Below are 28,000 nucleotides of genomic sequence, written 5' to 3'. Positions count from 1 at the left end.
GCAATGATTTTAAAAAAATTAAAAATGAGGGTTCAAAAAAAGGAAGTGAGCAGGAATGATCAACTGTTTTTTTGTTTTTTGTTTTTTGGGGGTTTTAGGTAGTTATTTCTTAATCAGGGTGTTTCGATCAGTTGTGTTGTAAATACTAAATTGGCACCATCAGGATTGTTCATTTATTCGAGTCCACCTCCTCCATCCCTTTGATTTTCACAAATTACATTATTTTTCGCTAATTAAGTCAATTCCATGAAACGGCCACATGTTGTTAGGAGCAGGTCTCAACATCAGACGTTTCTGGTCCGTGTGACGCTACCAAACCCGAAAGCCGGACACTGATTGGGCTGATAAGACAATGTGCCATGGATAAGTGGGCAGTCATGTGGGGTCTCGCAGACCAATGGATTTGAATATCCACAATTGCCAATGGAAGGGCAGCCCTACAGTGGTGGACAACAAATGAACAGAGGGTGACATCGCACACACCAGACTAAAAAACACCGGTTGCGATCACAATTGCTCTCCCCCCACTCTCTCCATGGGATTTCATTCTCTCGACTATCTCTACAATTGACCATCCTGCCTCCCTCCACGACCCACTGATGAACTCTTCCCATTGCCTCTCCGCCTGGTCTGCACAGCCACCTTCTGTTGCTGCACACACACACACACACACACACACACACACACACACACACACACACACACACACACACACACACACACACACACACACACACACACACACACACACACACACACACACACACACACACACACACAGCCCTGTCCAGGTCCTGAAAAACAGCACATTCCTTTTACACGGCAAGCTTGGGGCAACTAACATCGTGGATGCCTGCATGGCGTGGAGGAAGCCTGTTCGTCCGATCCAGACTAGCCCATAGCATCTGGGACAAAAGGAATGCCTCACCTAACCCTTACAGAAATCCCTTCCCCTTTCATGTGTCCTGCGCTTCTCATGGACAAGACAGAAAAAGCAAACATCAATCAGTTTCCATCTTCAGAATGAATGCGTTGCCAATCAGGTTTTCCTTTCTTCCTGTGTCCATCTTGCCTCTACCATGTCCGTGTGCTATTTTCATTGCAGATTAAACCTGCATTTCGTTTTTTCATCTTTCAAGTGACTTGGATTATGGACAATGCCTCCAATAGACTGAATGGGAATTATAAGTGTCATATTTGGTGCATCAAAATTATAATTGTTTACCACAAGATGCCACTTGTGGGCCAACGTAAAATTCACCAAGCCACTGAAGGCCATTCGGAGGAGTTTAACTGAGGCTCCAGGTTTGAGTCCTTTAGGACCCGACTGCGTTAACACAAACGATACCCCTTCTTGACAGCTTGTTCTAGCAGTATTTGAAATGCTAGTCCATCCATTGGGACCATACTCTGTGCAGAGCATTGGTGCTGCCTGAGCAGTCTCTTTGGCTATTGGGCACAATTCTGGACGGGTCGCCACTCCGACACAGTAAAAGAGCAAGCTGGCACTCATTTTGCCGACCTCGGAAGGATGACAGGCAGAATCAGCCGCACCTGGTATTAATTCAACAGCCGAGTGGGATTTGAACTCGGGATCCTTGGATTCCAAGCCCAACACCCTAACCATTAAGTCAACACCAGGAATTAAGCCAACACAATGTCTTTCCCTGGCCCTAATTCCTCACTACATACCTTATTTCTCCAATGGACTGCATCCCCTCCACACACTAAAAAAATGTTTCCAAGTCACTCGTAGGTCAGAGAATCTACTGTAGAGAGAACAATATAGATGCAATCTTAATTTTTTGGGGGCAAAATGCCCCTCCCCCACACCCGCCCCCGTCAATACCTTTCATTCAAGGCATATCATGGTCACAATGCATGCATTTTACTGTTGTAGAGTTATTTTTGAAAAGCTCTGACAATGGCCAAAAACCGAAGTCAAAGTCCCCCTTTCCTTCACCCCAAACACCACCCCCCCCCCCCCCGCCAAGACTACTGAGAAGGAAAAGAACACCCCACCCCTCTCCCAAGGAACGAACAGTCACAATGATATTCACCGGTCTGAAATGCAAATTGCCAGGCTCCACAAAGTGCTTGACTGTTCAAGTACACTTTGGATGGGAACTGAAATACCACCAATGAAAATGGAGTGCAATACAAAGGGACATAGAAATAGAAAAAAAATTCTACAAACATGTACACTCATACCGAGCTAAACGCTTGAAATGAGTTTGTGAAAAAAAAAAAAAACAAACAGGAAAATCGCAAATCAACATGTTGCGATACAAGTTTTACCACAATAACAGTTATAAATAAGAGATGCATGCCTGGAGAACACAAAAAACCCAAAAAACAGGATTTCCCTAAACCTAGCCCTCCCCCCACCAAAGAGTTTGAAAGCATAACGATGTGTTCATTAATGAATAAATAACAGTTGGAATCCAATAAATAAATGTCATTTTATGTCTGTCTATTTCTGTCTGTCGATGTGCAACACCAACCAAACTTGGCGCATATACCAAATTTGACCTCATGGTGAACATGGGCTACTTGGTTTCATCTGTCGTCATGGGGAAGGTCGACAAAATTCCCCATGTAAAAGTGCATCATGTAGCACCACCCAATGGTGGCAGAGGGTATTACAAGACAGCTGTGGAGATAGCTTGCAATTTTGCACTATACACGTCCCCAGAGAGTGGGAAGCCCCAAACCCAACCTCCACTAATCAGGGGAGGCAGGGGAATGGAGGTGGGAGTGCAGAGGGAGGAGAAGGGGCAGGAGGGACCCGGCGTTTCCCAGCAATGCCGGGCACCTCTGCTAGTGATTAATAAGTGTGTATGAATTAAAGCGAAATTGAACAAGTGTGGCCTTGTCCACTCTCAAGGTGTTAAATAATGTCCAATTTAACTTAAAGGGAAAAAGCTTCATTTCATTTTGTTGGGCTTCGACATTTCGAACTTTTAAGCACAAAAAGTGGAGCACAAATGAAATGGCAATGAAAAGTGTTGTCACCTCGGCGAGTGAAGTGTAACCAAACACCGATTTGAGATGTTCTCAAACACGCAGACGCATGGCTGGAGGTAAGCGTCATCACGGGAATCCCCAAGAGGGATGTTACACGTTTTGTAGGAGTGTATGTCCAAAGTATGCGAGCGAATTGAGAGTTAAAACCACAACATATAACGAGCGAAAAATACGAAACGAGCGTGTGGGCGAGGTATTACCGCAGTTTTATTTTCCTTGTTGATGATATTATGATGATGCAGTGGTTACAATTCTTCATTCAAAAAAGTGATTTCCTTCCTACGTGAGTGAATATTTTCTGTGTTCTCCTCCGACTGGTGTATAGCATTTCGGTACAATTGCTCCATCAACTTAACTTCTGCACAAGTTTCAGCAAAGGAAACAAAATTTAAGCTTTTAAGCCATGGCACTTACGGCATCATGCTCAGTTTGTCCGTTCTGATGGCTTCTCTTTTCTGTACATAATTTGAGGGAATGAGACCTTGTGCACCCTCCTCATTTCTTGCCTTGTACCAGTTAGGATCCTTTAAGAAAAACAACAACAAAGATAAAAGATGTTAAACTTAAAACACCCTGAAAATAATAATATCTTTCCTTCCTTATCCCTCAAAAAACAAATACATAAATTAAAATTAAAAAGAATTCTTCCTCAATCGTGGCAGCTCGTTCAGCGAAGAAACCCTGCTTTAAAAAAATAAATAAATAAATTACATAAACAAACCACCTTGCAGGGCTCAAAGTTCAATTTTGTTGGCAAGTGCACCAGAGACGAACCTTAAATTTGTAGGTGCAGTGGTGAGGAAAAAAAGTTTGTGAACTGTTAAGAATTTTTTTGTATTTCTGCATAAATTTGACCAAAAATGTGATCAGATCTTCATCCAAGAACTAATAACAGATAAAGAGAACCTGATAAAACAAATAGCACATAAAAAAAAGGAAAAGAAACAATCATCTACTTTTTCATTCATTTATTTATTGAGCAAAATGATCCAACATTCAATTTCTTTGTCGGAAATAGTATGTGAACCTTAACATTCAGGAAATGGTGGTAACCCCTTGAACAGCAATAACTTCATCCAAATGTTTCCTGTAATTCTTCATCAGTCCTGTACATCGGCTTGGAGGAATTTTGGCCCATTCCTCCTTCCAGAACTGCTTCAACTCAGATATTTGTGTGTTTTCCTGCATGAACTGCTTGCTTCAGGTTCTGCCACAACATTTCAATTGAGTTAAGGTCTGGACTGTGACTTGACCATTCCTTCTGCTTCATTCTGTTGTAGATTTACACGTGTATTTAAGAAAGTTGTCTTGCTGCATGACCCACTTTATAAGCTTCAGCTGACAGATGAATGCACTGAAATTCTCCTATATAATTTGCTGGTACAATCCAGAATTCATAGTTTTGACTCATCTGTCCACAGAACATTCTTCAAATAGCTGTCTGGATCATCCAGATGGTCTTTGACAATGTTCTTCTTGGAGAGCAGTGGTTTTCTCCTTGGTATCCTCCCATGCACACCATTCTTGTTCAATGTTTTCATGATGGTGGACTCATGAACACTGACAGCCAATGCAAGAGAGGCCTGCGGATCCTTAGACATTACCCTTGGGGGAGTGGGGGGGGGGGTCTTTGTGACCGATTATTGTATGCCTTGCTCTTGGGGTGATTTTCGTTGGATAAACGTTTCTGAAAAGAGGAACAATGGTGTTGAATTTTCACAATTTGGACACACTATCTGACTGACAGTGGGTTGGTGGAGTCCAACATCTTTAGAAATAGTTATGTAACCCTTTCCAGACTGACGAGCAACCAACTCTTTTTCTGAGGTCCTCAGAAATTATTTTCGTGCTTCCACAAACCTGTGTGGTGAAGATCAGACTTTGATGGTGACAAACAAAGTATATGTTTTTCATATGGGGCAGGGCCACCCAAATTCACTCTTGATTGTCATCCCATTGAGTGAAACACCTGACTGTGATTACCCCTTTAATTAAGCTGATTAATCTGGAGGGTCACATACTTTTTCTGACAAAGAAATTGAATATTGGATTATTTTGCTCAATAAATAAATGACAAAGGAGATTTTTTTTTATTTTTTTGTATGCTTTGTTTAATCAGGTTCTCTTAAGCTATTATGAGGACTTGGATGAAGATCTGATCACATTTTCAGGCAAATTAATGCAGAAATATAAAAGGTTTGAGAAGGTTCACAACCTTTTTATCACCACTGTGCATGCTGCAAGCCCAGGGTCAGCAGAAAAAGAAAAAAAAAGTCAGCACACCAATCATAAGATATTTGTGGTTAAATAAACAAGTCTGCCTGAAGAGGATATTTTGATAAAATTAAAACACAAACACAGAACGAGAAAGGCACTCTTCCATGTCACAATGTCACCAGATATGCCTCTATCCAGATTATTACATTATTTTATAGACTTGCACCAAAGTTTGATGAAAATCCCTGAACTGAGATTCAAAATACGAATTAATTCTGGCTGCCAAACCATGCATCTCATCAGGTTTAAATTTAAAACTTCCTCCCATGACTCCGACATCATAACTGACATTTATCATCAATTGATGAAGTGGTTAAACAAAAATATTTTTTTAAAGATTTGCATTCAATCCAATATGGCTGCCAGACCATGTGATCTATTAATTATTCGTGAACACCCTGATATCCTCAAGGCTTGGGGAACACCTTGATATCCCACTCCGTGGGAGAACCTCCTGTGCAGCTTCCCTTTGCAGGGCAGTGAAAACAACCTCCTTCACCTTCGGTGGCAGAGGTAATAAGTATATGGCAAGATACAAAAAAAAAAACGACACACTTCATGCACATTAAAATGATTGGCTCTGCCATCTTTCTGTATAGATCTACAGTAAACATTTAATACACAGATTTACATATGTGGGATGTGGACTTACCAGCGCTCACAGGTCCAACTCCCCACGAGTGAAATCAGAGAAGCTCAATTCCTTAAATTCCAAGGTTATTACATTTCCCTGGTCTCTGTTTATGCTCAGACCGAGGCGAGTGATCTCACCGTGAAGGATGCATTCTATGCCAGTGCCGTAGATGTGGTTGATCAGTGCCCCAGACGAGATACACTTCTAGTCTTGAGGGATTTCAATGCATCGAATGGAACTGAAAGGGATGGTTATGAGACATGTGTAGGTCCCAATGGGTCAGGAGCTATGAACCAGAATAGCACCAAGTTCCTTGACTTTGCAGGAAGTCATGGACTTAGGGTGGCTGGTTCATGGTTTCAGTGCCCACAAGCTCATCGCTGGACTTGGTATTCCAACGCTGGTGGTGTGGCAAAGGAGATTGACCATGTCCTCGTTGATGGTCGTTGGAGGATGATCCAGAACTGCAGGGTCTACCGGAGTGCTCAGTTCCTCAATTCTGACCACCGGCTTGTTGCAACAACTCTGAAGTTGCACCTTAAATCCAGGAGAATGGTACCATCCCAGCCTAGGTTGGATGTTGGAAAGCTCAAGGATGAGAGGGGGGCTGAGGAGTGTGCGAACAGGCTGAGTGGGGAGTTGAGGAGTCTGGGTGCTTTAGGAGGTCCTGAAGAGTTGTGGAGTGCCTTCAAGAACACCGTCCTTGATGTTTCCGGTGGATGTCTTGGAACTCACCGTAGGGCAAAGAAGAATTTTGCCTCTCAAGGGACACTGGATACCATTGACCAGAGTCGCAGGGCCAGGCTGAATGGCAGAGCTGAGCTGTTCAGGGAGCTGAGGCTTAAAACCGTACGTGTGCTGAGGGTGGACAAGGAGTCCGATGTGCGAGGAATCTGTGAGGGGGTAGAGCATCACCTGTGGTCAAGGGATTCTCGTCCTGCTTACAGGGGAATTCGCGCATTGCGTTCATCCAGGCCCATCCCTCGGTGTACTGCAGTTAGAGCAGAGGGTAGTGTGCTCTTGACAGAGGAGTCCGAACTGAAGGCCCGCTGGGCCGGTTACTTTGAGCGGTTGTACCAGGCTGATCCACAATCTGTCGAGTTGGATGTCTGGGGTGTTACAATCCCTGTTGCTGACCCTCCAATCAACTGTGGTCCAACTTCGCTTGTGGAAACACAGGCTGCGGTGAACCGGTTGAAATGGGGTAAAGCTCCAGGGATCTGTGGCATCCATGTTGAACTTCTCAAGGCTGGTGGAAATGCTGCACTCGTGTCATTGCATACAGTTCTGTGCTCTGCCTGGAACACAGGCATCATCCCAACTGAATGGAAGAGGGGCCTTGTTGTCCCTCTCTGGAAAGAAAGGGTGATTGCCAAGACTGCAACAACTACCGAGGGGTGACGCTGCTCTCAGTGCCGGGCAAGGTTTTTGCTCGGATAATTCTTGAGAGGGTTCGCCACCATCTGCTTGAGCACCAGCTTCCAGAGCAGTCAGGCTTTACACCAAAGAGGTCAACGATCGACCGTATCCTTGCTCTTTGGGTCCTCACCGAACGCAGACGAGAGTTTCGGCAGGGGCTGCTTGCAGCCTATGTTGATCTCTGTAAAGCGTTCGATTCGGTGAATCGGGATGCCCTCTGGAGGATTCTAGGTCTTCGTGGGGTGCCACCAAAACTGATCGATCTGCTGTCTGAACTCTACTCTGGTACTGAGAGTGCTGTGAGATGTGGTGGTACCATCTCTGACTTATTTCCAGTTGTTACTGGAGTTCCTCAGGGGTGTGTACTGGCCCCCACACTTTTCATCACTTGTATGGACTGGATTCTCGGGAGGATGTCGGAGAGATCAAGCTGTGGTGCATCGTTTCGGAATGTCAAGATCTCTGACCTTGATTTCGCAGTTGATGCAGTCATCTTTGCAGAGACTTTAGACATCCTTTTGGGGGCCCTCGAGGTGCTCAATGAGGAGTTGGAGCCGCTGGGATTACGGGTTTCTTGGGTCAAAACTAAGATCCAGGCTTTCAATGACATCTTGGATGCCACTGTCCTGTCTGTGCCTGTTTTTGGTGAGGATGTTGAGGTCATGGAGAGATTCAGTTACCTTGGCAGTGATATTCATGTCTCTGCGGGCTGTGAGTCGGAGGTCACTCGACGTCTGGGTCGGGCCTGGGGAGTCATGGATTCACTGGATAATGGGGTGTGGCGCTGCCGGTACCTGTGTGGGAGGAAAAAAGTCTGAGTCTTCAGGTCCTTGGTGCTTCCAGTCTTGCTCTATAGATGCGAAACTTGGACTCTGACCAAGGATCTGAGATGGAGATTTAATTCCTTTGGTACCAGGTCTCTTCGGAGAAGCCTTGGCTATCGCTGATCGGACTTTGTGTCCAATGAGTGGTTGCTGAGAGACTCAAATGAGATTTGTGACCTGCATAGTCCGTGAGAGTCAGCTGCGGCTGTATGGACATGTGGCTCATTTTCCTGACGCGAATCCTCCTCACCAGATTCTTTCAGCGAGGGAGCCTCGTGATTGGAGGAGGCCAATGGGCCAACCACGTTCCTCCTGGTTGCAGCAGGTTGATCGGCATCTCAAGGAGATGGGGATGGGCCAGGCATCTGCCTGGGGGATGGCCAGACGGAGGCCCCTGGAGTACCGGCGGAAAGTGGACGCAGCGATGCGCTGCTCTGACGCATGCTCCCATACCTGACCTGACCTTGGGAAACATGTAGGTGACGTTTTCCCTCGATCTGTTAAGCCGTTCTGGAGAAGAAGATTTTCAAAATGTTTATTCTTCCAAAAACATCATATTTGCCAAATCATGTAACCTATGTAGTCATCGGTGGGGAACTCTTTGTTCCTCACGAATAGGTGATCATGCTGTAAAGTTTTGCTTCGATCGATTCAGCCATTTCAGAGAAAATTATTTTTGAAGGTTTTTGTGTTAAAAAAAAAAATTTTTTAAAGATTGCTGAACCACATGACCGAGGACATCAATTTTTTCCCCCAGACAGTTTAGCTCGAGATGACCCTCAAAAAAATTCCATACTGATCAGATAAAGCGTTTGACATGCAATTATGACGTCATAATGAAGCCACCAATGACATAAAAAAAAAAACTTTGGTACAAGTATTTTTTCCCCCTCTCCCATGAGGAGTACTTCACATGTGCCAAGTTTCATTTTTTTCAAAGGGAGCAGAGATACAGAGGTCCAATTTTTTCTCTTTTTTCCAACATGGCTGCCACATCACATGACCTAAGCCATCATAATTATCTTTAAAACATTCTACATGAGTTGTCGCACCTATGGTGAAAATTGTGTCAATATGATAAGCAGTTGCAGAAAAAACAGAAAATTACCATGGATGGACGTATGTATGCATGGATGGATGGATGGATGGAGGAATAACCCGGAAAGATAATCCCTCCGATGACTTCGTCAGTGGAGGCATAAAAAAGCTCCACTGTAAATATTTCCTCATTAAACAGATGCAGAGATTCCAAGTAATAGACACATCTGGTGGTTGAGGTTGACTGTCCTCTCTGTTGTCGACTTTCTCAAAAGCCAAGTAACACAAAATTAGCTTGACACTGTCCTTAGAGTAGCATCCTCTTCATGGATGGCAATCAGCGATGACGTGGTGTTTGTAGCTTGAAGCGACGCTGGCAAACTAAAAAAAAATAGCCCAGTGTTGTGGAAGAAGTCAGAAATTGCTGAAAAATATGTGCAATATAAACGGGCCTCTAATCTAAAATTGTACCAACCTTCGAGCAAAGAATGTAGTCCATTCCTTCCGAGGAACTCAATTTCACGCAAGCAGCCTCAGTAGGAGAACCCAGAGAGAACATTTCAGTGTGAACATCCGGGTGTATTGCCCACAAGCACAAGTCAGGTTAGGTGAAAGGTAAATGGGACATTGATGGGTCTTTTTTTTTGACCACTCCAATATGTATTGGGGAACTATATTTTCTAACAAATACCAAAATAGAAAACGTTAAACGCATCGTTTCATCATTTAAATTCCAAAGTCGTTACATCTGCCAATTTTGCACATTTACTCCCATGCTAAATTGCATCAAGTGAATAAGAAGTCAAAAGGTTAGGCACAGCTATAATCGGTTAACTGTGTCACTAGTTTTGAACCCTGCATGATGAAAAATATGTATAAAATAGAAGGGGACTCTTCGACGTCGCAATGTCACAAGATATGCCTCCACCCACATTATTACATCATGATACATACTGTACCAAGTTTGATCTAACTCCCTGAACACAGATTCAAAATATTAAATAATTCAGGCTGCCATCTCATGTGTCCGATTAGGTTGAAATTTAAAACATACAAGTCTGGAGACGGCCATGATTCACGCGCAAGGTACACGGTTCGCCTTTTTTGTTTTTTGACCTTCGAGGGGATGCCACGGGCAAACTGGCGGGAATCAGGAAAAACGTAAATGATGAAAGTTGTAGTAATCGAAGAGCACTACTTGCAAACCAACTTTAATTCGAAACAGTTGAAAACCCGAGGAGCCCGATGCCCAATTTATTGATTTTTTTGGACATTTTCTAAGTTCGTGACCTTGTGACCTTGACCTTGGGATGAAAATGAAAAATCGAGCTCAGTGGGGATATGCAGGTGCCATTGGGCTAACCAAATACTGAAATCCCTGCCAGATTCGACAAATCCCCTCGGAGAAGATGCAACTTGAAGCCGGCTACCCCCTAAAAACACATGTTTTTTTGGGCGTGGCTCCGCCCATAATGGGCGTAGCACGCCCATTCTCCGGAAAACACAACTAGATCATGATACAAACCGCCCACCCAAATTTTATCAAGATCGGATCAAAACCCATGGAGCTATGCTCAGGACAGACAGACAGACAGACAGACACACACACCCATAACGAATATAGGGGTCACTTACTGACTCGTGAACCAATATTCCACATGACTACTAGATCACATCACATGATTGATGAAGCAGTTCAAGAGAAATGACTTTCAAAAGATTTTCGTTCAATTCAATATGGCTGGCTTGCCAGACCATGTGACCTATTAATTATTCGTGACCACCCTGGTATCCCCAAGGTTTGTGTACAATTTGCATTAAGTTTCCCCTCAATCTGTCAAGCCATTCTGGAGAAGAAGATTTTGAAGGTTTTTCATGTTAAAAACAATATGGCTACCGAACCACATGACCGATAATGTCATCAATTTTTTATTCCCCCATAAAATTTAGCCCAAAGTGACTCTAAAAAGAATATTCATAATGATCAGATAAAGCATTCGACGTTTGCAATTATGACATCATAACGAAGCCACCTATGACATCATCAAAAAAAAAATCATACTCGTTTCCCATGGGGAGCACGTTTCAATTATTTTTTTTCCATGGAGTGGTTTCGGAGATGGTCTAAGGTTTTTCCTTTTTTTCAACATCGCTGCCAAACCACATGACCAACGATGTCATAATTATCATCAAAACATTATACGAGTCATCACACCTCTGTGTGATGAAGTCACACATACGAGTCACATCACATACGAGTGGTGAAAATTGTGTTGTCAATTAGATAAACAGTTGCAGAGAAAACAGAAAATTAGCATGGACGGACGTACTTACGGCCAACCCGAAAACATGACTGGCAACTTCGTCAGCGGAGGAATGAAAACCTTACTCTAAAAAAAAGCTAAAAAAAAAATACATTTAATCAGCTCAAAACACAAACATTATTTTTAGTCTACGTAAATGGCCTCTCCGATTCCCTTAAAAATAAAAAAATATATAAATAAAAAAATTCCGCTGTAGCATTCTGTTGACACCACCCTATAAAGAATAGTACTTCTGAGGTCGGCTGCCGCTGCATTTATCCCTGCAGATCTTGAAAATAAGTCGTTGGACGGCTATTGGAACATCTTTTCATGCAATAAATTTTCAAAAGCTCAGCCTCTACCAGCACAAGAATGAAAACTCGTCTGATACTCCCTATGGCCTATGTCCATAGTCTTGGTGTCGCTCCCACATCTTTGAAGAGTGCTGCCCATTGTCAACTCCTGCCTTCTGAAACACAAACCAAGGATTGCTCTCTTCCACTGCGGCCACCCCCTCGTAACCCCTCCCCTCCTCCTTGTCTGTTTGTTATTCTTCATGCCTGCTCACTCTTGATTCTCTGTCAGTCTGAAAAGAAAGATGAATTGGGTGGACACGTGTACGCATCTCATCCTTTTACCCCGAACTACCTTCAAGTCAAGTTATATTGACTCTCACCATCAGTTCTCCGTAGGTTGAGGAGAACCATGGATATAAAATAAAATCCTCACAAGTCGACAGTGTGAAATTCTGATTGCTCAAAAGAAAAATTATCAAATTTCTTGTAAGGTAAAACATTATTGAATCATCTGAAATGTTCAAAAATAGTTAATTTCATGAATATGCAGGCAAAACAGAAAAACACCAGCAATGAAGACGATTGAGAATGTATTGTTACCGTTTAGACAAAATCTGGCATATGGGAATTTTTTTTTGACTTCGTACCTTGGGCTTAAACACCATCAATTGCATAAGACAAAAAAAAATTCCACAAAAAAAACCATTATGGAACAGATTCAAAAAAACAAATTACTTGAATATTGGCCCTCTGGACAAAGTCCAGATATCATCCATGCATTTCACAATAATAGTGACAATACATGAAGAACAATGGTTTATAAAAATTGCTGAATAGTTGCTCCATTACCTGCATGGCTTGGACGATTGTCAGCACTTCGCCTTTAGCAAAGGACAGGTCTTCACTAGTCGTGCCAAGATACTTGTATCGAGCCACGCACTGCGTGCCCTGTGGCCAAATCTACCAATGGATGGGCAGGAAGATAGAAACACGGAATACCAAGATAAAACAAAACTTCACATTAAACAGAACCATTAAAACCATTAAAACAAAACAAACAGACCCAGCAACAGGACTGCCAAATAAAAATAACATTTCTGCCACGGACTTTTATTGCCTTCAGGATTATGCTGAGAGCGGGTAATTTCAATCACATCTTGCTTTGCAAAGATCTCTTCCATCAATTTGTTGTGGACATATATTCCAAAATTGAGGCAGAAAGGCTGAGATCGATTCAAAAGAACCAAAAGAAACTCTGAGTCAAAAACTATGTTCATTTCAGGGATGCCATGAACAATGATGGAAATGCTGCCAATGTTGGCCAATTTGTCATCTTGCCTTCCAGTTTCACAGGTGGTCACCACAACATGCTTGAGCGCACTGAGGATGCTATGACATATGTGCGAAACTCTGGCTGTTCTGATCTCATCAGCTTCACCTGCAATCCAGCTTTGGAGGAAGTGGTTCATGAACTGATGCCAAGCCAAAAACCACAGTGTCACCATGATTTACTGGCAAGAGTATTCCGACAAAAAAAAAAAATGAAGGCATTGATGAATGTCATCACGAAGGGAAAGATTTTTGGAGCCATTAAGTGTTACATGTACACAATGGAGTGGCAAAAGCATGGCCTGCAACATGCCCACATTCTGACTTGAAGTCATCCACCCTGTGCACATGAAGTTCATCTTGAAGCCATCATTGCTGAACTTCCAGACCCAGTAATTAATCCACTTCTGTTCAGCACTGCCAAAACACAGATGGTGCATGGTCCCTGTGGAGCATCAACCCAAACTCAGTTGAGGTGCGGCAGTGATGGTCACGTTTCACCCTCGACGAGTCAAAGATCCCCAGCGGGGGTTAAACACGGCAAGGTAAGCCTTGGTCTTATTTGCTGTCTCCCACCTGTCTCCCTTTCTCTTTCCTCCCACCTGCTCCGCTCTGCCACACCCCCCCCATTCCATCCCTCTCCCTCCCCCCTCTTCCCCCCCCCATTCCATCCCTCTCCACCACTCTTTGTCTCCCCCCTCTTTGTTCCCCCCCACCCTGTATTTCTCCCTCCATCCCCCTCTCCTGCCATTCTACTACTCCCTCTCCTCCTCCTCATCCTCCTCCACCCCCACCCCATCTCTCTGCCCCCTCTTTTCGTATTCCCATCAGCGAAGCGACGGGTGGTTATTGCTCCTTCCAAATAATAAATCTTTCTCAATAAGACATTAATTTCGGATTTACTACCGAGTATGCCCAAACAGCCACATTTCATGAGAAAAAAGCAAAATCTATAATAATGCGTGTGCGTGTTCTCCATAACTGCAAAGCCGTGAAACCGAGTGGCCTGAAATGTTGCATGCCTACCAAGGGAACTCCAAGGAAATGCATGCGTGAAAATTGGGTGTTTGGGTCAATTAAAACACCCCTTTTGAAGATAATTAACGGCCTTATTTCATTAACCTTCATGAAGGAGTCATCCTTGGTCAGCCCTCTGTCAGCTTCCTGGGGTTTCAATTCGGCATTTTGTTCGGCCGATTCAAACAGATGTCTTCAATTGGAAACACGATCTACTCTCACGGTTTAATGAAAGTATATAAATCAAATTATATCTGGCTTGCAAATCAGATCTTGCAGACTAAAAAAGCATCAAAATCTGGAGTGAAATCTTCAAATTTTAACAATTTAGCAGGTATATTTATTGAAGCAAAAGCATCAAACTTAACCTTTTTATTGTTTGAACGATTAGATCGAGTAAAACCAGAGATTAAGGAACGTGCAGAAAGTGGAACTTCATCGAGTGCAATGCCATGTTCTCCAACCTGCGTTTGCAAGCCATGATGATACTGCACATGGGTGTTTTTTTTGTTTTTTTTTTCTTTAGCAATTTACTTTTTCACCATTTTGTGCGATCTGCTTTCATTAAAAAATATTAATATAAATATGCTAATAATTGCTTAAATATATTCAGTCGGCACTTACTGAAAACGACGAGGTACGAAGACAGCACACATGGACGTAGTACAAATGGGTACAAATGACTCTCCGTGGGCTGTGTGCGTGTCTACATTGTTGGTTACGTGTGTGCGGTGCTCCGGTTTCATGGGCATGCGATTCAGAAATCGCACTCAGGCCTGTGGCACTGTGGAGGAGGTTACGCGGCCATTTAGCGAACCATGTGCTTCTGCATGTACGAAGCAGATGTGCTGTGACATCAAAGCCATGTGGGACGTGCCACCGTGCAATGTGGGTGAAGGGAAATCCGTGCATGCGTGCAAGTGAAAGGATGAGTACGTCACCTATGTGCGTGCACGATTAGCATGGACCACGAGGAGGTTGGAGGAAAGAATATGGGGGGTATGCATGCAGGTAGGATTTTTTTCTATGCATGGGGGGGGGAGGGGGGAGGGGGGGCTTTCATGCAGGTAGACGAAGATTTTCTCACCTCAATCTTAAATAAAAGTCAATCCAAATATATGAAGCTCTTTATAACCACCGAATGACTCACTCACCGACTGATATTAAATATCAGAACCTTCCAGGTGATGTAGAAAGCTGCAATTTTGTGTGCCAATGAACATCATAGTCGGTACACCGAAAATTTCACGGAATTGTCAGACAACATCCAGAAATGAAAATATAAATAAATGAAGAAAAAAAATGCAGGCGAGTGACCCGAGACAATGGGTAAGCTCGGTTCGTATGCTCACACAGTGTGTAAGGACACCTCGCATGTGTATGTATGTATGTATACACACACACACACACACACACACACACACACACACACACACACACACACACACACACACACACACACACACACACACACACACACACACACACACACGAGGTGTGTTCAAAAAGTATCCAACCTTAATTTTTCGTGCGTAAACAAATGAAGCTCGGGAGGTGTGGTTTGGTGCAGGTATGTAGGCGATCCTAATTCGTATGCGTGAATATTTTCCCGCCTGCAGAAGCTGTCAGTCGCCGACAGACCGCCGATGAGTGAGGAAGTGTAAGTGAGCGCCGTCGGATTTTCGTTTTTGACAAAATGACGGATCACTGTGGTCTCTTCGCCAGTGATCACTGTGTTGAAGAAGTTGAGATCGCTGTTCACAGTCTCCAGCATGTCCTGTGTGATCTCCAAACGGAGTTGCTTCTGCTCGATCGTTAGCAGCTTTGGCACGAACTTCGCTGAGATTCTCCTTAAGCCCAAATCCTCAGTCACAATGGAATGAACGGAACCAATGCTGACGCCCACCTCGTCTGCAAGTTCTCTGATCGTGATTCCACGATCCTGCATCAGCAGGGTCCTCACTTGGTCAATGATGATCTCATTTCGGGATGTTGAGGGCCTACCAGACAGTGCTTCACTTTTCACTGATGTGCGACCATCTTTGAAGCGGTTGTACCACTCTTTTATCTGTGGTGCCCATTGCTTCGTTCCCGAAGGCCTGCTGAATCTTGCGGATCGTTTCCACTAGGGAATCGCCAAGCTTTACACAAAATTTGATGCAGTAGCGTTGTTCAAGTTTTTCCGTCATTTTGTCAAAAACTAAAATACGACGGCGCTCACTTACACTTCCTCACTCATCGGCGGTCTATCGGCAACTGACAGCTTCCTGAGGCAGGAAAATATTCACACATACGGATTAGGATCGCCTACATACCTGCACCAAACCACGCCTCCCTGGCTTCATTTGTTTACGCACGAAAAATTTAGGTTGGATACATTTTGAACACACCTCGTGTGTGTGTGTGTGTGTGTATATATATATATATGTATATATGTATATATGTGTGTATATGTGTGTATATGTGTGTATATGTGTGTATATGTGTGTATATGTGTGTATATGTGTGTATATGTGTGTATATGTGTGTATATGTGTGTATATGTGTGTATGTGTGTGTATGTGTGTGTATGTGTGTGTATGTGTGTGTATGTGTGTGTATGTGTGTGTATATGTGTGTATATGTGTGTATGTGTGTGTATGTGTGTGTGTGTGTGTGTGTGTGTGTGTGTGTGTGTGTGTGTCATAACATATATATATATATATATATATATATATATATATATATATATATATATGTACACACACACACACACACACACACACACACACACACACACACACACACACACACACACACACACACACACACACACACACACACACACACACACAGTTACGGATCTGGAAACAATGTGCATTCAACGTACAGGTCCCAAAAGTCGGTTATGTCGTTAAGTATGTGTAGTCAGATCCCCTTCCTTTTGTCTAGTGGGAGAATCAAAAGCGTGTGTCGCGATTTCTTTGTTAGGTTATTACATCTCACAACCAGCCCATCTGCATGACCCCTCGGCCCATTACGATCCATGGTACCATCGCGCTTGCAGCCCTCGGTTCACGAGCCACAGCGCACTTTTGCCCGAGACGGATTCCCGAGGATGTTCGAGGCAGTTTCACCACCACGACCTTTCTCGAACACGCGCAGAGGAGAGGGTCGGTTTTCTCCAAAGAAGGCCGAAATACCACCCCGGAAAGGTATGCCGTGGGACCCTGTCCAATCAAAGGCGGACAGCGAGGTGTGTTCACCTAGGCCCGTCCCCACTGAGGGAGATCGATAAATCCCCGAGCACTCTCTGAGAGCAGAGCTTTGGTGGTTTTTTTCTGTCACGAAAGGGGTTTTTGCAGTTACGAAGGGGTGGTAACAGTGGTTGTTACGAGGGCTGTCACGATGGTTGAGCAGAAGGTCGTCGGGCGTCTTCCTGTGTTGTGATTGCTCACCAACTATTAAATTAAATCACAGCGCATCTAATCGATTTCTGCCCATTGAACAATGGAAGGTGAACTATCTTGGGAACATGCACTTATCGACATAACTGACTAAAGGAACCTGAATGTCGTGTGCAATCAAATTCCCAAATTCTTAACAATATATTTATATACATAGATATATATATATTTATAAATAACATTGTTGCAGGCCGGCGGGGTCGGGTGAGAAGACCAGTAGGTGGGGGAAGCTCTGTCGATTCCCACCAGACTCCCCAGAATTGTAGGCCGTCGCACACGGATCATTTCGTGACGCGGCAGGTCGCTTAACAGAACGTGGACGCCAATAACTCAACCGAGTGACCTCGTGTCCTCCCGTCTATGGGTTAATCGGGTTACCCAATTAATCATGTGATTTAATTACTGGAGAACCACGCCCTCGATACGCCTTGTCCGGACCGGATCACTACCGCAGTGGTTTTCAAACTTTTTTTTTAGTGGCGACCCAATTTCAGAACCTCTCAACATCACGCGACCCAAAAGATTCAAAACCCAATTCATAATATACAAGATAAGATTTCATACGACACAAGAACATTTACTGTTTACTTTATTCACCATCGTCATGTTTTCATGAGGTTGGCGTCTTTGCCCAGGAGGGAGCGGTTGAGGACAGAGACGTTCAAAGATGTCAACGAGATAGCACAGTTCTGACAGCCAAGAGTCCGACTCAAGCAACGCTACCCATGCCGTTTTTCCCTTGTGTGCGTAGGAACTCCTTCAGTTAATCTTTGAGCTCGTAAACGCGCAGAAAAAGGTTTCCTCGAAATAACCATCTGACTTGAGTGTAGAATAGTAAATTCTTATGGTCGGGTCCATCTACTAGCAGAATAGCCTGAATAACCTCGTGTTGAGGGCGCTCGATTTGATGCGGTTCACCATCTTTACGACTTCTGAGAGCACGCTTTGCAAGGTTTCTGGCAAAGTACGAGAGGCGAGCGCTTCTCGGTGAATCATGCAGTCTACCATGGAGGTCTGAGGAGCCACTTAAAGCAATTTAGCCTTGAATCCAGAACGCACTCCTAACATTGCTGGTGCGCCGTCTGTTGTAGAACCGAGCAACTTTCTGAAGTCCAGATCATGGTCACAATAAAACTGCTCTACTTTCCGAAAAATGTCCTCGCCTTTGGTGGTGGCCTCCAATGGTTTGATAAGCAGAGGCTCATCGACAAAGTTATCAGCCTTGATGAAGCAGACCCAGACGATGAGTTGCGCATATGATGCGATATCAGTGGACTCGTCCAACTGTATGGCGTGCCACGGCGATTCCTTGATCTTCTGTACGACCTGAGCCGTTACGTCCAGACTCATATCTTCAATTCTGCGTTGGATGGTGTTGTCAGAGAGGTGTATAACTGCCAGTTTTTCACCGCTTCCTCCCCAACCATCAGAGATACCATGTCCTTTGCATATGGCAGCACGAGTTCTTCCGCAATGGAGTGAGGCTTTTTAGTCTTGGCAACATGGAGCGACACTCGATACGAGGCCTCGAATGCCCGAGAATTGGTCTGATGGCATGTACCCTCTCTGTCAAGACGCGTATTCTTGAGTGCAAGAAGTTTCCTCTCAAAGAACGCTCGCTCCTTATCCTGATAAGGTGCATGTTTTGTAGTCAAATGCCTCTGCAACTTATTTTGTTTCATAGACTCCGTAGAAAGCACTTCAAAACAAATCACACACTGAGGCATCTGTGCCCCACTTTTATCCACCATGTAGTAAAATCCAAGGTCCAGAAATTTATCCTGGTAAGAATGTTCTCCAGATTTGCTGGTGGCCGGTGCTGCCATCACAAATAAGGTCTCGAGTCATATGTGGAGATGTGAATGATAGAGTCAGAGTCCGCGTCTGAGAGGCCGTAGCTCAAACCACTAATTTCCCGCCAAAATGAACCGCCCTTCAGCGAGCCCGCACATCGGCTGGATCCCATTCCAAGCGTCATGTTGCGCCGGTTCCCATACTTTGAACGAACCGTTTATATTACATCCCGTAAGGCCAAAGTCACATTTGCTCTACGGAGAGGATATGGCGGCCGTACGCTCTCTGAATTGACAGAAACATGCGGCGGCCACAGAGTTTCTGCGGTGGCCTCAGGGTGGCCCTACGCCGTTTGGCTCTTTTACAGGCCGTAGGGATCGTCGTGGAATTATACCGCGGAGTTATAACTTTTTTCATTTCTACAAGCCGAAAAAAAAAACTGGTAAAAAAATAAAAATAATTAACCCATTCGTTACAGTGCATCTGGCCGCACATTTGCCTTAGGGCCCCCCTGCGGTCGCCTTGCGTTTGCTAGGAAAATTCTATGGCCGCCGCACGGCCCCCTTAAGGTTACCGTGCGACATCAAATCAAAAACCGTACGGCAACCCCACATTTTCGGTCTACACAATTTCTAAATACGCCGTGCGGCTCCCCGAAAAATAAAAACATATGTGACTGCGACATTGTGTGACCGTGGAAATACTGCGGCCGCCGTATAATTGCTAGTGGCCATAGATTTTGGAGACCCCACGGCCGCCGTGGCAAATGTGACTTAGGCCTAAAAGAGAACACCGATCGAAAATAGACAATTTTTTTCGCTGCAAGCAGACGCCCGCGACCCCACGAAATTTGCTCGGCGACCCCACTTGGGGTCGTGCCCCCAGGTTTGAAAAACCAAGCTCTACCAGATTGGATGCAGCCGAACGACACTGCCAAGGACGTACCGGCAAAAAGGAACGGATTGTTGGGAATAAAGTCCCGGCTCGAGTAGGATTCGGACCATGTTGGACCAATGGGAGAAAAGACAAAACGAGAATAGAACATTCCTAATAATGACAATTTATTTACAATGGGCGAGGAAAAATATGTGGCACAGTGAAGATTTATTGGGGTATGTAACGCAGGGATAGAGAAGAGAGGTGTGGTGCGACAATAATACAAGCAACTTACGAAAGCAGACAGAGCACGCTTGACGCGAAATAAATAACAGTAACAATAATGATCTTCTACAGACTTACTTTATAGCAGACAGGCGCCAGCACACTCAGACGCACACATAAAAAGAAACCCCGATGAGAAGGGACTTTTGCAACGAGGGAGGGAGGGGATTTGAGGTTATGCTCTCGGTTCCTGGGCGCCCCATGGCACGACGCGCCACCAATACGTTTCGGGGGGGGATGCTCCATGGCACGGTACCTGACAGTAGTCGCGTTGTCTCTGGCCCCAGCCGCACGTGTGGAGACTGTGTTCTGAAGGAGGAGCTTGAGTGGAGAAGGGCGGAGTCCAGAGTGCGAGAGTGGAGTAGTGGGCGGTACCAGGAAGTTGGGTGGACGAGGAGAAGCCGGAGACGAGGAGGCGGAGTCGACGAGGCGAGGCGTGGGCGGAGACGAGAAGCAGGAGGCGAGAACAGGAACACACCGCATGAAAACACACACACACACACACACACACACACACACACACACACACACACACACACACACACACACACACACACACACACACACACACACAACGGAGGAACTTCACAGTCTTTTATAGGGCCCGAAGCTCGGGGGGAGGGGGCCATGCCAAATTCAACGTCATCGCCCGAATTTGGCGCTTCGATTGGTTCCGACCCCTCACGTGGCCCACCAGCTTGGGCTGGAAACCGCCTCACTTTGTTTCTGGCAAGGCCACCCCAGACAGTGAGCACACCTCACTCCGACCCCATGACATGACACAAATCGCCCACACCGAAATCGGCACGTGAATCACAAGTAAATCTTCATCGTGTCTGGACTCCTCGTCTTCGGGTGAACCAACCATTGACCCACGGTCTTCCGGAGAACCTCCCGGACCGACCACGTATCTTCCATCGGAGGCGCTCGTGGATCCCGGGGTGTTTGCTCTGAGATCTCAGGTCATCGTGGACCGCACGTCATATCAGGCGAAGGACGGTACGCTGTGGTAAACGAGACGAGGGGCAAGCAGGCAGAGGGTACCGTGGATTTGTCATGCTGTGAAAAACACCATCCATGCAGCCTCCCAAGAGGTAATTGTTCGCATGCCTTTCCAATGCAATCGGCAATTCTCCCCAGCTTATTGGAAGCTCAAATCGACAGTCCAGCACCTAGCACAAGTCACTCGCCGCACATGTCGGGTTTCGGGCTCGCCCGGGAACGACACTCCGGATACAGCGGATCCTTCACGGCGGCGCGGCAGTTTGCCCACCTTACTGCGAAAGTGCACATGACTGATTTATCCCAGGAAAGAAAAAGAAGAGAATAAGAGTGGGGATGAATTGAAAAAAAAGAAAATGATTTAGCAACCCGAACTATTAAATCATCGCAACGCACTCCCTGTTGTCCCGCTAAACAAAAGGGAGGGAACTACCTCCACGTATAATAATGGCATAACTGTCTTGGGAGACCTATCTGTTGTATGCATGTGGTTCCGAGAACCGCAACAATATACAGATGTATATACACATCAGACACCTCCTGACTTATGGTGAGCATCTCCACGAATTATCTCACATGGTAAAAACCACATAATCCATAAACAACAACCGTCCATCTGCCACCCAGACGTTTGTTCCCACAAATGCAAGCCATTCAACCAGAAGGCACATGATGTGATCATGGCACATTAAAGTTTCGGCCTCAAAAATAATAGGCTTCCAGCTCGTCACTAACTCTACTTGGTGGTGAAGTTTCATGAATATCGGAGTAAAAATGTGACCGATAGGTGATTGAGAGACAGACAGACAGACAGACAGACAGACAAACAGACAACCAGAGACAGAATAACAGACCAGACCAGACCAACCAATATATGTACTTGTGATTCTTTGATTTTGCAAGTAGCAAGACGTGAAAACATCACCTCTGTCCACCTTAAGTGGCGGAGGTAATAAACTGAACATTCATACAGTTTTGCCAATTTAAACTTGTACAATACAAACATGAAACAGATAAAGCAGATAATTTTTTTCACCATATTCAGTCGACAAATAAAATTAATGTTGACAATTTTCACTTTGAAATAACATTTAACAGAATCATAATAGTGCCTGCAAATCAAATATTTGAACAAAACTCCACAACTTACCTCTGTCGTCGACATAACACCTCCGGGGTCTGGCTAACCAAGGTCACATCAGTACAAAGAAAGCCGGCATCATATTCTGCAGGATGGTGAAAAAGTCATTCAAGAGAAGGCAGAGAGGGAAACAAGTCCAGAATAAGTGAAAGCACAAATCCATTGCAACTGCATACGAGTGAGGTATATCTTTCAACTTGACTCACCAGGCATTTCTAAACAGAAAGATTAAATCACATTTAAAGCCAATAAAAGCTATCCGTAAAGAGATGATAAACCATAAATCGAGGATCTGGTGGTTGATATTATCAGAGATGACAAAAAATTAAAAAAAAGAAGTATCTGCATGACCTGTTACAGAAAATCAGTCACTTCTGCAGAGTGACAAAAAAGCCTTGTAAATCCAATCCACAAGCTTAACAAGGCTCAACAAATTTAACTATTAATTGCCAAAATATATATATATATATATATATATATATATATATATATATATATATATATATATATATATATATATATATATATATATATATATATATATACATATATTGTTACGGATCTGGAAACAATAAGCATTCAACATAAAGATGTCCCAAAAGTCAGTTATGTCGTTAAGTATTATATGTGTGTAGTCAGATCCCTTTCCTTTTGTCTTGGGGGAGAATCAAAGGCGTGCGTTGCGATTTCTTTTAAGTTAGGTTATTAAATCTTTACATCCAACGAACCCTCCAACAAGCCATCGAACAACCATTCCATCTGCATGACCCCTCGGCCCATCACGATCCACCACCAACCAGCTGCCTTCTCGCACACTGACGTGCCAAGGCAAGATCTCGCGGTTCCGGTTTCTCAGCTCCCACGAATGTTGTAACTCTTTCACGACAACCTTTGCAGCATTGTAACTGTTACTCGTCAAGTATGAACCCGCGTGGAAGAGTGGCAGGGGTTTCCCCGGCAGGGCCAAGGCCCCGCCCTGGAAAGGTATGCCGTGGGACCCTCCCTGTCCAATCAAAGGCGGACAGCGAGGTATGTTCACCAAGGCCTCTCCCCGCTGAAGGAGGTCCATAAATTCCCGAGTATTCTGAGGCAGGGGTCTTTTTTGGGGTCTTGGAGAGTTTTTGGTAGGTCTTTTTGGAGAGTCTTGGAGGGTTTTTGCTGTCACGAAGGTCGTCAAGGCGGCGAACGTGTCTCTGCTGGCCCTCTACAAGGAAGGAAAGAGCAACCCCGACCGCCCCCCCCCCTCACCACCCGAGCACTGGCACAAACCTCGAGTCCCACACGTGCGACTGGGGACCAAACCAGCGACCATTGTCAGGTGCCGCAGCACGGAGTACCCCCTTTCTGACGGCCAGGTACCCAACCGAACTCTGACCCCCAGCTTGTCTCTCCTCAGCTGTGAGGGTCCAATAAAGAACTCTGGGTTTCTTTTCGTGTGTGTGTGCCCGCCTTTAAGTAGAATTACTTCATTGTGTTTTTGGATCATTGTAAATACTTCTTGCATATTCACGTGAAATCTTGCTTTGTGTCTTCATTTACTGTAAATAAAACTTGTTCGAAATGTACCCAGTTCATTTCGGTTACTCTTGAATTGGTCCAGCATGGTTCGGATCTGAGTTTAGGCAGGGTTTTATCCCCGATAATTAATCCGTTCATTCCAGCCGGCATGACTTTGGCAGTTTCCGCTCAGCTGCACCCGAATCGGAGTTGGTAGTCGGTAGTTGGAACTCTACTGCAGTCGGTAGGGTGACCCGGTTCGAGCAAGACGTGCCGAGGGTGTGGTTTCCCCGGTAGTCGAAATGGCGTAGTTAATTGGGTAAATTGGTTATAGACAAATACGCGGCTACGCGGTTGAAATATTGGCGACCATGATCGGTAAAACAACCCGCCGGCTCGCGGAGTTATCCAAGCGACAGCCTACAATTCCGGGAAGTTTGGTGGGAGACGACGCAAGCTTTCCCCACCTAGTGATCGTTCTCGCCACTGACCCCCGACCCACAAATGAGTCATTCCATCTGAAATCACCAAATTTAAGAAAACGTTCCCAGTTGACCCCCTCAGATTTACTTTAAAAACTTTCATAAAATAGTTCCCAGGTATCAAAATGAAGATGCGTAAAATTTTAGGTCCATAGATGCGGTCAACTCCGAGATATTGAGGGTTGAAAATGTGGTTGTGGCCCTATTTTTATGGTCGTTGCGAGCATCACAAAATGAACGGTTACTATTAAACTCCAACTTTTTAAATATTAATGCTGGAGCCCTGAAATTTTCAGAGATTAGTCTTATATAACTGCTCTGTAAGAAACAAACATAAAACTGAGTATACCTCTATTAAATTTTATGACCTGATCAGTTGAAATCCAGAAAGAAAAAAAATGTTGGTGTTATATGAAGACCCAACTTTGAGACCCCATATATTTTTTATTGACCCATCCCAGAAGCATGAAATTTTTTCATGTAATAACTGTATGGTAGTAGTATTCAAATACATGTTTACTTTTCTTAATCAGTCATATATAATACAGTCATGATCCCTCAAAAATGGAAAATTTTCATTTTTCCCCGAAATTCAGGTGAGGATTGCAAATATATGACAAGGTATACCACTTCAAATTGTTCACCATTGGAAAGAGCATATTCAAGTTCACAAAAGTCTCAAATATCAAAGTGGTATTTTTTTTTTTTAATATATTTTCTATTTTTTTTTTTAAACTGTTGTTAACACAGTCGTGAATACATGAAGTGTGTGCATGGTGTGGGCACCATGGTAATTATGAATGATTAGTTGTACGATTCAAATTAATAATACAAAAATATATCACATACTGCAATAACAATGTAATAAAACATTTCACGTAAATGATTTGAATAGGTCCTTGATCTGCTTTTCCAAGTCAGGTGCGAGCTTGTACTGCCTCCCAATAACTTTCATCACATGGACCAAAAGAACCCAACAAATGTCCTCCCTTGAATGTAACTATATACACTGCTGACATCAGCAGATCAGCCACTATTCCTGAGTTCTATTTTTAGCCCCAGCCAGATGAGTTAAGCTCTTGCTATTTACAAATGAGAAACAAAGAATTACAAATTCAAATTTCAAAGTATTGTATTCATAGTATCCTAATAGCAGATGATATGTATGTACATTGTATATACATGTACTACATGGAAAAGGACTGTTCATTAAATAGCACACACAACGTGCACAGCACTGGCAGAACATCATTTATTCAAATATTTTTAAAATATTGATAGAAACATTATACCACTTTGAAATGTTAGACTTGGTATGAAATGTTAGACTGCCAATATATGACAAGGTATACCACTTCAAATTGTTCACCATTGGAAAGAGCATATTCAAGTTAACTTAAGGCAGTACAAGCTCGCACCTGACTTGGAAAAGCAGATCAAGGACCTATTCAAATCATTTACGTGAAATGTTTTATTACATTGTTATTGCAGTATGTGATATATTTTTGTATTATTAATTTGAATCGTACAACTAATCATTCATAATTACCATGGTGCCCACACCATGCACACACTTCATGTATTCACGACTGTGTTAACAACAGTTTAAAAAAAAATAGAAAATATATTTAAAAAAAAAAATACCACTTTGATATTTGAGACTTTTGTGAACTTGAATATGCTCTTTCCAATGGTGAACAATTTGAAGTGGTATACCTTGTCATATATTTGCAATCCTCACCTGAATTTCGGGGAAAAATGAAAATTTTCAATTTTTGAGGGATCATGACTGTATTATATATGACTGATTAAGAAAAGTAAACATGTATTTGAATACTACAACCATACAGTTATTACCCGAAAAAATTTCAAGCTTCTGGGATGGGTCAATAAAAATATATGGGGTCTCAAAGTTGGGTCTTCATACAAAACCAACATTTTTTTTCTGGATTTCAACTGATCAGGTCATAAAAATGAATAGAGGTATACTCCGTTTTATGTTTGTTTCTTACAGAGCAGTTGTAGAAGAATAATCTCTGAAAATTTCAAGGCTCCAGCATTAATATTTAAAAAGTTGTGGGAGTTTAAAAGTAGTTGTTCATTTTGTGATGCAACGACCATAGAAATAGGGCCACAACCACATTTTCAACCCTCAATATCTCGGAGTTGACCGCATCTATGGACCTAAAATTTTACGCAGCTTCATTTTGATACCTGGGAACTATTTTATGAAGGTTTAAAGTAAATCTGAGGGGGTCAACTGGGAGGCCTTCGGTGATATGACCCAAATATATATATATATATATATATATATATATATATATATATATATATATATATATATATATATATATATATATATATATATATATATATACATATATTGTTGTGGTTGAGGAAATTCGCAAACCACCATTGAGGTCCTGTAGGTGAGATATCTCTGTAAGTACATGTGTAGTTAGCCCAAACCCGTTGTTTAGAGGGAATAAATGTGATTCATTCGGGCTGCGACCCTTTAAGATAGCCGTTTTTCTGTTCTATCTTTATTTTGAACCAACCACATCTCAACCGCCATCACACAACAACCACCAACCGCAACGCCGCTTCACAACAACAACAACGCCAACAGCCACGACCTTTACCGTCACGGCTCGCTCCCGTAAACATCGCATCACCGCCATTCCAAGAGTCGCCATGGCCATCACCGCCACTTTAGGCCCTCCACCACCTTCGCCTCTCCTTCTGCGGCCGTTCCCGCGCCGCTTGTGGGCGCCGAGCGTCAGGCTGTCCTGGACCCGTACAGGGCGCGCGCCGAGCCACGGGTACAAAGTGCGGCCTTTCCGAGGAGAAGTCGGATCAGGAATGATACACGCCCACTTCTGATCCGTCCTATCAGCAAGCGCGGGGCGATTTGGCCCCGCCTCCAAGCGCGTCGGAGTAGAATCGATATATGCAAATTGGAGGATCAGGGGAGGTTCACGCCCACTTTTCCTCCGTCCAATGGGCGAGTGTGGCTCCGCCCCCGAGCTCATCCTGATCCGGAAATTTGCATATGGGTTCTCCTGCCGTACTATAAAGCGCCGAGCGCGGGGCGAATTCAGCCAGTTTTGGGCTCGGGCGAGTTGGAGAGGTGTGGCGGCGGCGGAGTGTTGCAGCAGCAGTCAAGACGGGTCTGGAGGAGAGTCAGTCTGTCGGGGTTCGGAGTCTGTCGGGGAGCTGCAGCGAGGGGAAGCCGGGAGCGCGGTCGAGGTCGCAGTGGAGTTGCTCGTCGCGGGACCCAAGCAAGCTAGCTATCCTCTTTCCCCAGAGCATC

General features: G+C 44.1%; 1 protein-coding gene across 4 annotated transcripts in view; it reads right to left on the bottom strand.

Annotated features, from left to right (window-relative positions):
- The window catches only part of CSK (C-terminal Src kinase), a 104,162-nt gene that overhangs the window by 53,554 nt on the left and 22,608 nt on the right, over window positions 1–28,000 (bottom strand). For all 4 annotated transcript variants that reach the window (XM_085847333.1, XM_085847334.1, XM_085847336.1 and 1 more), the window contains exons 2-4: window positions 22,718–22,793; window positions 12,668–12,778; window positions 3,442–3,551 (exon numbers count right to left, since the gene is read on the bottom strand). In XM_085847333.1, the coding sequence (XP_085703459.1) occupies window positions 3,442–3,551; window positions 12,668–12,778; window positions 22,718–22,732 (236 nt within the window). In that variant the 5' untranslated portion in view covers window positions 22,733–22,793. The remainder of the gene's footprint in view (window positions 1–3,441; window positions 3,552–12,667; window positions 12,779–22,717; window positions 22,794–28,000) is intronic.

This window comes from Eptatretus burgeri, chromosome 11 (genome assembly GCF_056783735.1).
Source record: "Eptatretus burgeri isolate ZD-2024b chromosome 11, Ebu_testis_v1, whole genome shotgun sequence".
Classification (NCBI taxonomy): Eukaryota; Metazoa; Chordata; class Myxini; order Myxiniformes; family Myxinidae; genus Eptatretus; species Eptatretus burgeri.
The sequence above is the reverse complement of the archived record's forward strand: the minus strand, read 5'-3'. Positions and strand labels throughout refer to the sequence as shown.